The following is a 12,719-nucleotide window of genomic DNA, read 5'->3' as shown; positions in this document are numbered from 1 at the left end:
GTATAGTGGGCTATCAAAAAAGCTGAAAAAGAGAATGCAGGTTATGCAAAATAATGTTATCGGGTATATGCTAAATGTCCCCCCTAGGACCCGCATAGGGGTACAGGAGTTCTGGGAGGTGGGCTTGTTGCCTTTGGAGTCCAGAGTGGACCAACTTAACCTTAATCATATGTTTGACATCTTAAATGACCGGGCCCCAGGTTATATGAAAAAAAAACACATTTATATGGTCAATAACCGACACAGTTACAATACCAGAGTTAGTGTTATGTCTTGTAAAATTGTCTAAGTAAGAGAAACCCCTCCACTGCCCCTTGTGCCCCCTACTGCTGGTCAGGTGTATTTATTTGAATGATAGGTATGAAAATATTGTTTTAATGTGATTTTTAAAGTTAGGGGAAAATGCATTGAGTAGTGCCACTTTTTAGCATGTCAATATAAATGTATGTATTTATGGTTGTTTGTAATTTTGTCTTGCCTTTTCATCATTATATGTGTTATTGTTTTACCATCGAGGACCACTTTGGAAACAAGTGTTTTAATTAATACTTTCAAGTTATATCCTCTGGGTTCAATGTCTGTTGCCCAAAATTAATTAAATTCAATGGATATTCTTCTATACGTAATACCATGGATATTCTACTATACGTAATACCATGGATATTCTCTATACTAAATACCACAGATATACTTAATACCATGTATATTCTCCGGCCAGGCGGGACGCTCCGGCAGCGGTGCCGGACAGGCGGGACGCTCCGGCAGCGGCGCCGGACAGGCGGGACGCCCGCAGCGGCGCCGGACAGGCGGGAGGCTCCGGCAGCGGCGCCGGACAGGCGGGAGGCTCCGGCAGCGGCGCGGACAGGCGGGACGCTCCGGCAGCGGCGCCGGACAGGCGGGACGCTCCGGCAGCGGCGCCGGACAGGCGGGACGCTCCGGCAGCGGCGCCGGACAGGCGGGAGGCTCCCGGCAGCGGCGCCGGACAGGCGGGACGCTCCGGCAGCGGCGCCGACAGGCGGGACGCCCGCAGCGGCGCCGGACAGGCGGGACGCTCCGGCAGCGGCGCCGGACAGGCGGGACGCTCCGGCAGCGGCGCCGGACAGGCGGACGCTCCGGCAGCGGCGCCGGACAGGCGGGACGCTCCGGCAGCGGCGCCGACAGGCGGGACGCCCGGCAGCGGCGCGGACAGGCGGGACGCCCGGCCAGGCGGGACGCTCCGGCAGCGGCGCCGGACAGGCGGGACGCTCCGGCAGCGGCGCTGACAGGCGGGACGCCCGCAGCGGCGCGGACAGGCGGGACGCCCGGCCAGGCGGGACGCTCCGGCAGCGGCGCCGGACAGGCGGGACGCCCGGCAGCGGCGCCGGACAGGCGGGACACTCCGGCCAGGCGGGACGCTCCGGCAGCGACGCCGGACAGGTGGGAGGCTCCGGCAGCGGCACCGGACAGGCGGGAGGCTCCGGCAGCGGCGCCGGACAGGCGGGAGGCTCCGGCAGCGGCGCCGGACAGGCTGGCGGCGCCGGGCAGACTGGCGGCGCCGGGCACACTGGCGGCGCCGGGCAGACTGGCGGCGCCGGGCAGACTGGCGGCTCTGGGCAGACTGACAGCGCTGGGCAGACTGGCGGCACTGGCGGCGCTGGAGAGGAAGGCTCTGGCAGTGCTGGACTGAGAAGCTCTGGCGCCTCTGGACTGAGGAGCGGGAGCTCTGGCAGCGCCGGACAGGAGGGAACACCTGTGTTGATGGGACGGAGAGACAGCCTGGTGCGGGGTGCCGGCACTGGTGGTACCGGGCTGGGGACACACACCTCAGGGCGAATGCCTTGCATACTACGCCAAATCAACTGCTCTCTCTCTTCGCACTCCCCCAATTCTATTAACACCTCCTCGAGTGTCTCCTCATCTCCCATCCGTTCACTCTCCTCCATTCTGTCCAATAACTCCTCGACCCTCTCAGACTCAGCCCTCAGCTTCGCCGACAGCTCGGATAACATCCATGGCTCCTTTCGGTAAACAGGGGGAGTTGGCTCAGGTCTGGCTCCTGACTCTGCCACACTCTCCCTGTGCCCCCCCCCAAGAAAATTTTGGGGGTGCGTCTCGGGCTTCCAGCCGCTCTGCCGTGCTAGCTCCTCATAATGCCGCCTCTCTGCCTTCACTGCCTCCAGCTCGGCTTTGGGGCGGCAATATTCCCCTGGCTCTGCCCAGGGTCCTTTCCCGCCAAGGATCTCCTCCCAAGTCCATTTATCCAAATAGTGCAGCCTCTCCCACTGCTGCTGCTGCTGCTGCTCCTGCTGCACCTGTTGCTTCTCCTGCTGCTGCCTTTGCTGCTGCTGCTCCTGCTGCACCTGTCGCTTCTCCTGCTGCTGCTGTTGCCTCTGTTTACCACACCGCTTGGTCCTTGGTTGGTGGGTGATTCTGTAAGGGTTTTCTGGTGAAAGAGAAGCGGACCAAAACGCAGCATGGTGGTTATTCATGTTCTTTAATTTATAAAGAAACTACACATGAGATAACTAACAAAAACAACAAACGTGAGAAAACCTAAAACAGTCCTATCTGGTGCAAACACAGAGACAGGAACAATCACCCACAAACACACAGTGAAACCCAGGCTACCTAAGTATGATTCTCAATCAGAGACAACTAATGACACCTGCCTCTGATTGAGAACCATACTAGGCCGAAAACAAAGAAATACCCAAAACCTAGAAAAACAAACATAGACTGCCCACCCAACTCACGCCCTGACCATACTAACTAAATACAAAACACAGGAAATAAAGGTCAGAACGTGACACCAACACAATATCCATCATTACACCCAGAGCCACACTGTATATAGGAGTGCCTTTGGAAAGTATTCAGACACCTTAACGTTTTCCACATTTTGTTACATTACAGCCTTATTCTAAAATTGATTAAATTATATATTTTCCTTATCAATCTACACAAAATACCCCAAAATGACAAAGTGAAAACATGTTTAAGAAATGAAGTATTCAGACCCTTTTGCTATAAGACTCGAAATTGAGCTCAGGTGAATCCTGTTTCCATTGATCATCCTTGAGATGTTTCTACAACTTGATTGGAGTCCACATGTGGTAAATTCAATTGATTGGACATGATTTGGAAAGGCACACACCTGTCTATATAAGGTCCCACAGTTGACAGTGCATGTCAGAGCAAAAACCAAGCTAAGAGGTCGAAGGAATTGTCCGTAGAGGTCAGAGACAGGATTGTGTTGAGGCACAGATCTGGGGAAAGTGTACCAAAAATATTCTGCAGCATTGAAGGTCCCCAAGAACACAGTGGCCTCCATCATTCTTAAATCGGAAAAAGTTTATAACCAGCAAGACTTTTCCTAGAGCTGGCTGCCCGGCCAAACTGAGAAATCAGGGGAGAAGGGCCTTGGTCAGAGAGGTGACTAAGAACCCGATGGTCATTCTGACAGAGCTCCAGAGTTACTCTGTGGAGATGGGTGTCCTTCTGGAAGGTTCTCACATCTCTGCAGTACTCCACCAATCAGGCATTTATGGTAGAGTGGCCAGAGTGGATTTTGCCATTAGGCACCTAAAGGACTCTCAGAACATGAGAAACAAAATTCTCTAGTCTGATGAAACCAACATTGAACTCTTTGACCTGAATGCCAAGGGTCATGTCTGGAGGAAACCAGGTACCGCTCATCACCTGGCCAATACCATCCCTATGGTGAAGCATGGTGGTGGCAAGATGATGCTGTGGGGATTATGTGCAGCGGCAGGGACTGGGAGACTAGTCAGGGTCAAGTGAAAGATGAACCGAGCAAAGTGCAGAGAGATCCTAAGCACACAGCCAAGACAACACAGGAGTGGCTTCTGGACAAGTCCTTGAATGTCCTTGAGTGGCACAGCCAGAGCCCGGACTTGAACCCGATCCAACATCTCTGGAGAGACCTGAAAATTAATGTCAATGAAGCAAGTCAGATGAAGCAGATGCGAAGCTACAGGACTGTTTTGCTAGCACAGACTGGAATTTGTTCCATGATTCTTCTGATGGCATTGAGTACACCATGTCAGTCACTGGCTTCATCAATAAGTGCACTGATGACGTCGTCCCCACAGTGACTGTACGTACATACCCCAACCAGAAGCCATGGGTTGCAGGCAATATCCGCACTGAGCTAAAGGGTAGAGCTGCCACTTTTAAGGAGCGGGACTCTAACCCAGATGCTCATAAGAAATCCCGCTATGCCCCTGACGAACCATCAAACAGGCAAGTCATCAATACAGGACAAAGGTCGAATCGTGCAACACCGTCTCTGACGCTCGTTGGATGTGGCAGGGCTTGTAAACTAATTACAGACTACAAAGGGAAGCACAGCCGAGAGCTGCCCAGTGACACAAGCCTATCAGACGAGCTAAATTATTTCTAATCTCGCTTGAAGGCAAGTAACACTGAAACATGCATGAGAACACCATCTGTTCCGGATGACTGTGATCACACTCTTCACAGCTGATGTGAGTAAGACGTTTAAACAGGTCAACATTCACATGGCCGCAGGGCCAGACGGATTACCAGGACGTGTACTCCTAGCATGCGCCGACCAACTGGCAAGTGTCTTCACTAACATTTTCAAACTCTCCCTGTCTGAGTCTGTAATACCAACATGTTTCAAGCAGATCACCATAGTCCCTGTGCCCAAGAACACTAAGGTAACCTGCCTAAATGACTACCGACCTGTAGCATTCACGTCTGTAGCCATAAAGTGCTTTGAAAGGCTGGTCATGGCTCACATCAACACCATTATCCCAGAAACCCTAGACCCACTCCGGTTTGCATACCGCCCTAACAGATCCACAGATGACGAAATCTCTATTACACTCCACACTACCCTTTCTCACCTGGACAAAAATAACACCTATGTGAGAATGCTATTCATTGACTACAGCTCAGCATTCAACACTATAGTGCCCTCAAAGCTCATCACTAAGCTAAGGGCCCTGGGACTAAACACCTCCCTCTGCAACTGGATCCCCCAGGTGGTACGGGTAGGTAACAACACATCTGCCACGCTGATCCTCAAGACGGAGGCCCCTCAGGGGTGCAGGCTCAGTTCCCTCCCGTACTCCCTATTCACTCATGACTGCACGGCCAGGCATGACTCCAACACCGTCATTAAGTTTGCAGATGACACAACAGTGGTAGGCCTGATCACCGACAACAACGAGACAGCCTATAGGGAGGAGGTCAGAGACCTGGCCGTGTGGTGCCAGGACAACAACCTCTCCCTCAACATGATCAAGACAAAAGAGATGATTGTGGACTTGGAGGAAAAGGAGGGCCGACCACGTCCCCATTCTCATCAACAGGGCTGTAGTGGAGCAGGTTGAGAGCTTCAAGTTCCTTGGTGTCCACATCACCAACAAACGAACATGGTCCAAGCACACCAAGACAGTTGTGAAGAGGGCACGACAAAACGTATTCCCCCTCAGGAGACTGAAAAGATTTGGCATGGGTCCTCAGAACCTCAAAAGTTCTACAGCTTCACCATCAAGAGCATCCTGGACAGGAAAAGGACAGTTATTAACAAATACATAGGTCCATTATAATTTCTACATATTACTTTCGATCTGGTTTTCGATGTTCAATTAGAAATGGTGGTTTGGTACCTGACTCAAAGATAAGACACTGCTGTGCTCCACAACTAAGGCTGCCTAACCAGCGTAACAGATACATCTCTTTGTATGGCTCTGGGACACATCTACAGTGCATTCAGAAAGTATTGAGACCCCTTGACTTTTTCCACATTGTGTTACGTTACAGATTTATTTTAAAATTGATTAAATATATTTTTTTCTTCAATCTACACACACGCACCTCTCTCGACGCTGTCCAGGGCATTTAGATTTCCTAATTCATGGCTCTAATACAAGCCCTCTATCAATTACTTTCCAAAATAGTGATACCCACTTCCCCGGAGAATAGCTATGGTATTTGTGCCTATTAATTGGTCACGGCACCTGATACCTTGTATTCGAGCCAATACTGAAGTATCTGCCAATTTACTCATGGAGAATACAGGTGACCTAATGTCTTATACCAGTGTCATGCTTACACACGTAACCACACTTATTCACAGTTCACAAACTCTCTCCTTATTGCTACTGCTAATACACACAAATCATGTTCAAACAACTTTAGAATATATTTTAGCTTTTCTAACCATGAATGTGTCTCTCCTCCAGAACTTATAGGTAAACCTTCTTATCACCATCCACATTCCCTCCTGTTGTCCGTCTCCATGGACTACCTCCTCTACAACCTACCATACTAGTACACAAGCATAACAATTTATCCATGCACACACACTCTACGGCCTTACAGCCACCGCGGCTGGACCTTTCACCCCCCTTAAGGAGTCTAGTAGGGAACCAACCCCATTCCGGATTTACCCCTTATGACTTATCCTCTGTAGGTACCAGGCTGCTCTGACTTACCTTCCGGGACTTACTCTGTTCTTTATGTTACTCGCAGGAACCCACCTAATCAGGATTTACCCCCTCGGACTTACCTTCTGCAGGGACTACCCTGCTCAGGCCTCCTAGGGGCCCCAATCTCTAGGTCTACCGGTAGTATTTACAGTGGGCCTACTGAATAAACTCAGGATTTTCAGATCTGTATCCGGTAGTTTGTATTCAGCTTACGCCTCTAGTCTAGGAACTTTACCTACATAGTTTTTTATGTGCCGGCTCCTGTTTCACTGACGCAGACTCTCCAGTTTGACTATAAATCGTGGTGAATCATGCTGACAACGCCAACTGTTAGGTTCTGACAATCAGAGTTAAAAACTTAAACGGGTGACTAGAAAAAGCTCAAACCAAGCTTATTCACCCACTTGGTCAAACAGCTGAAAAGACAAAGACATGTTTCCACAAGTAAATATATTTATACCCTCTACTGGTCAGAGTCAAATCCTTGCACATCTAGACAGCATCTCTGTTGCTAAGCATGAACTTAAGTGGTTCCTCTCATTGGTGTAGTCATGGTCCTGCCTCCGATGTGTGTATGTCATAGGACTGTTCCTCCTCACAATATCTGACCTTACCCCTGCCCACATTCCTCACTCCTTCTTAACTCGCGGCTGTCCTACTTTATCAGTGACGGAAACCAGACCGTTGCCCTTATCCTCTCTATAGGATACATGAGATTTAACCATAACATGTTCTGACAGAATGTAAACTTTCTGCACTCCCCTTTCTCACTCAGTAGATTTGCATACACCCAGTTCTAATATGTTAACATGAATAAGGATATTTTAAATTATTTCAAGATAGAACCCAGCACGAGGAACAAAACTGTCTCTCTCGACGTTGAATGCAGTTCTCTCTCTCTCTCTCTCTCTCTCTCTCTCTCTCTCTCTCTCTCTCTCTCTCTCTCTCTCTCTCTCTAACCCCTCCCTTTCTCCCTCCCTCTAAACACACCCCTCTGGCAGAACCAGGAAGTCCCTCCCCTCCCACAAACTCTCTTCTGAGAAAACGAAACTTATCTGAGTCGTCTGTCTGTGTGAGAGTGAACAACAGTCCAAATGGCTCAGCAGGCAGTTCTGCTGGACCAGGACCAGTTCTGTTGTTCTGTCTGCCTGGATCTACTGAAGGAACCAATCACCATCCCCTGTGGACACAGTTACTGTAGAAGCTGTATTGAGGGCTGCTGGGATCAGGATGTTCTGAAAGGCTATAGCTGTCCTCAGTGCAGACAGACCTTCACTCCAAGGCCCACTCTGAGGAAAAATAACATGTTGGCTGAGGTGGTGGAGAAACTGAAGAAGACAGGACTCCAGGCTGCTCCCCCTCCTGCTCTGTGCTATGCTGAACCTGTAGATGTGGCGTGTGATTTCTGCACTGGGACCAGAAAGCAGAAAGCCCTCATGTCCTGTCTGGCGTGTCTGGCCTCTTACTGTGAGACTCACCTCCAATCTCACTATGAATCTCCTGCTTTCAAGAAGCACAAGCTGGTCAAAGCCACCGCACAACTACAAGAGAAGATCTGCTCTCATCATGACAAACTGCTGGAGGTTTACTGTCGTACCGATCAGCAGTGTATCTGTTATCTGTGTACAATGGATGAACATAAAGGCCATGATACAGTGTCAGCTTCAGCAGAGAGGACTGAGAAACAGGTAAAACCAGAACAACTTGTTGGTGACTGTCTGATAAGCAAAGAATTAAAGATACAGTAGGAACTAAGACTTTGAGTATGAGAGAATTCAAATGAAATCGATCCTCAGCAGAACAAATATGAACACAAACCTTGAGGATATAGATTTTCTTAACCTAGATGCTCCAAATGTATCACCATTATAATGTTTAGCTTAAACTCCCTGATACATGTAGGTCTACTGTAAAACTGTAATCATTCACATAGCAACAAATAAATATCATATTGAAACGGTACTATATCAATATTTTAGACCTTCCTCTCTATGGGCCCTATGTCACATTACTATACTATTGATCTACTGGACAAATAAAGCTTGATAGCTCATTGAAGAGTGATTCTCCACAGAGGCAGCTGGGGATGAGCCAGCAGAAGGTCCAGCAGAGATTCCGGGAGAGAGAGAAGGAGCTGAAGGAGCTCCAACAGGCTGTTGAGTCTCTCAAGGTGAGTGTTGTTGACCAGAGGAGACACACCATTTCACTTCTCTCCTCTAGTGAGTGAGAAAGCGAGATTTGCTCGAGGGCACTAGAACAGTCTGCAGCCCTTGGCCTCTCACTACTAGAATCTGAAGTCAAATATCTACTATTTTATTAAAATCCAGAAAAGGGCTGTTAAATTCTACAACCACATAACAGGAAGCGATTCCCAAACCTTCCATAACAAAGCCATCAACTACAGAAAGATGAACCTTGAGAAGAATCCCCTAAGCAAGCTGGTCCTAGGGCTCTGTTCACAAACAGACCACACAGAGCCCCAGGACAGCAACACAATTAGACCAAACCAAATCATGAGAAAACAAAAATATAATTACTTGACACATTGGAAAGAACAAACAAAATAACTGAGCAAACTAAAATGCTATTTGTTACTTAACAGAGATTACACAATAGCAGAATAACTGACCACTCTGACTGACCCAAATTTAAGGAAAGCTTTGACTGTGTAGAGACTCAGTGAGCATAGCTTTGCTATTGAGAGAGGCCGCCGTAGGCAGACCTGGCTCTTAAGAGAAGACAGGCTTTGTGCTCACTGCCCATAAAATGAGGTGGAAACTGAGAAACACTTCCCAACCTCCTGCCAAATGTTTGACCATAGAAACACATATTTCCCTCATATTACACAGACCCACAAAATAATTTGAAAACCAATCCATTTTTGATCAACTCCCATATCTATTTGGTAAAATACCACAGTGTGCCATCACAGCAGCAATATATGTGACCTGTTGCCACAAGAAAAGTGCAACCAGTGAAGAACAAACACCATTGTAAATACATCCCATATTTATTTGACCTTTTGTATTTTAACCATTTGCACATCGTTACAACACTGTATATAGACATAATACAACACTGTATATAGACATAATACAACACTGTATATAGACATAATACAACACTGTATATAGACATAATACAACACTGTATATAGACATAATACAACACTGTATATAGACATACTGACATGTGAAATGTCTTTATTATTTTGGAACTTTTGGTGTAATGTTTACTGTTCATTTTTTGTCTTTTTTTTCCTCACTTTTGTTTATTATCTATTTCACTTGCTTTGGTAATGTAAACAAACATATGTTTTCCATGCCAATAAAGCCCTGAATTGAATTGAGAGAGGCCTCTCCAATCACGCTGAGCCCCACTCTGGGGAACAGGCTATCTGGGCTTCCAGTTCGAGAGAGAATAGACTGTTTAATCTGGAGCCTCTCTCTCTCTTAACAGCACTCTGCACAGGCAGCAGTGGAGGACAGTGAGAAGATCTTCACTGAGCTGATCCGCTCCATTGAGAGAAGGTGCTCTGAGGTGAAGGAGCTGATCAGAGCCCAAGAGAAGGCTCAAGTGAATCAAGCTGAAGGACTCCTGGAGCAACTGGAGCAGGAGGTTGCTGAGCTGAGGAAGAGAAGCACTGAGCTGGAGCAGCTCTCACACACAGAGGATCACATCACTTTCCTCCAGGTAACTAAACTGCCTTGTTACATGTGATATGAAAATGAACATATTGTGAAACTTAAGTTCTGTTATGTTCTGTGTGTGTGTGTGTCTCTCTCTCTCTCCCTCTCTCCAGCATTATCAGGCTCTCTCCAGTATTAGTGTATCTTCAGACTTACCCAGCATTGTTGTCCGTCCACTTCAGTACTTTGGAGATGTGAGTAAGACTGTGTCTGAACTGAGAGAGAAACTAGAAGACTTCCTTAAAGGAGAATGGACCAAGATCTCCACTACAGGTGTGTTGAAAATAATAAGAACATCAACTTTAGACCATTGAAAGTTCCCTACTAGTCATATACATGTGGAATATGGTATGATGATAACATTCCCTCTCTCTGTCAATGTGTTTGTGTGTCTGTAGTGAATATAGTGGAGGTTGTACTGCCTCCAGAGCCCAAGACCAGAGAACAGTTGTTACAATGTGAGTCTCTTTATTCAGAAGTAACAAATAGCCTCGTTTTACTGACACACAACTCCTATAGAAATATAGATAGATAGATAGATAGATAGATAGATAGATAGATAGATAGATAGATAGATAGATAGATAGCAATAGTATATCTAATAAAAGACTGGGTATCTATCTGACTCCTCATATTTCTCTGATCTCTGCTGTGCTCTAATCAAAGACAGGGTAGATACAGTATCTGACTTAACTTATTGTCCTAACTCCCCTCATTGGTCTCTGCTCTGCTCTTCTCCCAGATTCCTGTCAGCTCACACTGGACCCAAACACAGCACACACACGCCTCTCTCTGTCTAAAGGGAACAGAAAGGTGACCTATACAGGCCAAGTCCAACCATATCCTGATCATCCAGACAGATTCACAAATGACTTGATGGTGCTGTGTAGAGAGGGTCTGTCTGGACGCTGTTACTGGGAGGTGGAGTGGAGTGGACGGTGGGTTATTATATCAGTCTCATATAAAGACATCAGCAGAACAGTGAGAGGTAACGCATTTGGATTGAATGACAAGTCCTGGAGTTTACAATGCTCTAGTGGTGGTTATTGTTTCAGACACAATCATGTTGTGACTAAAGCATCAGGCCCTCAGTCCTCCAGAGTAGGAGTGTACCTGGATCACAAGGCAGGTACTCTGTCCTTCTACAGTGTCTCTGACACAATGACGCTCCTCCACAGAGTCCAGACCACATTCACTCAGCCACTCTATCCTGGGGTTTGGCTCAATAGTGATAATGGTACTGCTGAGCTGGTTAAACTGTACTAGGGTCCACATAGATAGTAGTCATGCTGGTGTAGTCTACAGCTGAGCTGGTTAAACTGTACTAGGGTCCACATAGATACTAGTCATGCTGGTGTAGTCTACAGCTGAGCTACATAGATACTAGTCAGTCTATAGCTGAGCTGGTTAAACTGTCCACATAGATACTAGTCATGCTGGTTAAAGCTGGTTAAACTGTAGTAGGGTCCACATAGATACTAGTCATGCTGGTGTAGTCTATAGCTGAGCTGGTTAAACTGTAGTAGGGTCCACATAGATACTAGTCATGCTGGTGTAGTCTATAGCTGAGCTGGTTAAACTATAGTAGGGTCCACATAGATACTAGTCATGCTGGTGTAGTCTATAGCTGAGCTGGTTAAACTGTAGTAGGGTCCACATAGATACTAGTCATGCTGGTGTAGTCTATAGCTGAGCTGGTTAAACTGTAGTCATGCTGGTGTAGTCTGAGCTGGTTAAACATAGATACTAGTCATGCTGGTGTAGTCTATAGCTGAGCTGGTTAAACTGTAGTAGGGTCCACATAGATACTAGTCATGCTGGTGTAGTCTATAGCTGAGCTGGTTAAACTATAGTAGGGTCCACATAGATACTAGTCATGCTGGTGTAGTCTATAGCTGAGCTGGTTAAACTGTAGTAGGGTCCACATAGATACTAGTCATGCTGGTGTAGTCTATAGCTGAGCTGGTTAAACTGTAGTAGGGTCCACATAGATACTAGTCATGCTGGTGTAGTCTATAGCTGAGCTGGTTAAACTGTAGTAGGGTCCACATAGATACTAGTCATGCTGGTGTAGTCTATAGCTGAGCTGGTTAAACTGTAGTAGGGTCCACATAGATACTAGTCATGCTGGTGTAGTCCTGAGCTGGTTAAATAGTAGGGTCCACATAGATAGTCATGCTGGTGTAGTCTATAGCTGAGCTGGTTAAACTGTAGTAGGGTCCACATAGATACTAGTCATGCTGGTGTAGTCTATAGCTGAGCTGGTTAAACTTAAACTAGATACTAGTCATGCTGGTGTAGTCTATAGCTGAGCTGGTTAAACTGTAGTAGGGTCCACATAGATACTAGTCATGCTGGTGTAGTCTATAGCTGAGCTGGTTAAACTGTAGTAGGGTCCACATAGATACTAGTCATGCTGGTGTAGTCTATAGCTGAGCTGGTTCCACATAGATACTAGTCATGCTGGTGTAGTCTATAGCTGAGCTGGTTAAACTGTAGTAGGGTCCACATAGATACTAGTCATGCTGGTGTAGTCTATAGCTGAGCTGGTTAAACTGTAGTAGGGTCC

At 47.1% G+C, this 12,719-nt stretch overlaps 1 protein-coding gene across 2 annotated transcripts; it reads left to right on the top strand.

Moving 5' to 3' along the window:
- Positions 1 to 7,506: 7,506 nt before the first annotated feature.
- On the top strand, positions 7,507 to 12,419 carry LOC118359343 (tripartite motif-containing protein 16-like). Of its 2 annotated transcripts, XM_052480698.1 has the most exons (7): positions 7,507 to 8,149; positions 8,536 to 8,631; positions 9,921 to 10,154; positions 10,264 to 10,423; positions 10,549 to 10,608; positions 10,893 to 11,430; positions 12,320 to 12,419. In XM_052480698.1, exons 1-6 carry the CDS (start codon positions 7,556 to 7,558, stop codon positions 11,414 to 11,416), a joined length of 1,668 nt encoding a protein of 555 aa, XP_052336658.1. In that variant the 5' UTR covers positions 7,507 to 7,555; the 3' UTR covers positions 11,417 to 11,430; positions 12,320 to 12,419. The 2 variants fall into 2 exon arrangements, with proteins under 2 accessions (XP_052336658.1, XP_035593754.1); XM_035737861.2 differs by lacking the exon at positions 12,320 to 12,419 and having other exon boundaries at positions 10,893 to 11,523.
- The last annotated feature ends 300 nt before the right edge of the window (positions 12,420 to 12,719 follow it).

The sequence above is a fragment of the Oncorhynchus keta genome, chromosome 26 (genome assembly GCF_023373465.1).
Source record: "Oncorhynchus keta strain PuntledgeMale-10-30-2019 chromosome 26, Oket_V2, whole genome shotgun sequence".
NCBI classification, from domain to species: domain Eukaryota; kingdom Metazoa; phylum Chordata; class Actinopteri; order Salmoniformes; family Salmonidae; genus Oncorhynchus; species Oncorhynchus keta.
This window is presented reverse-complemented; position numbering and strand designations above follow the sequence as displayed.

Excerpts from the sequence above, each read along its gene's own strand:
- LOC118359343 (XM_052480698.1), top strand. The coding sequence starts at position 7,556 with ATGGCTCAGCAGGCAGTTCTGCTGGACCAGGACCAGTTCTGTTGTTCT. Across the intron at positions 8,632-9,920 it reads AGGCTGTTGAGTCTCTCAAG|CACTCTGCACAGGCAGCAGT; the intron begins GTGAGTGTTGTT and ends CTCTCTTAACAG. Across the intron at positions 10,155-10,263 it reads ATCACATCACTTTCCTCCAG|CATTATCAGGCTCTCTCCAG; the intron begins GTAACTAAACTG and ends CCCTCTCTCCAG.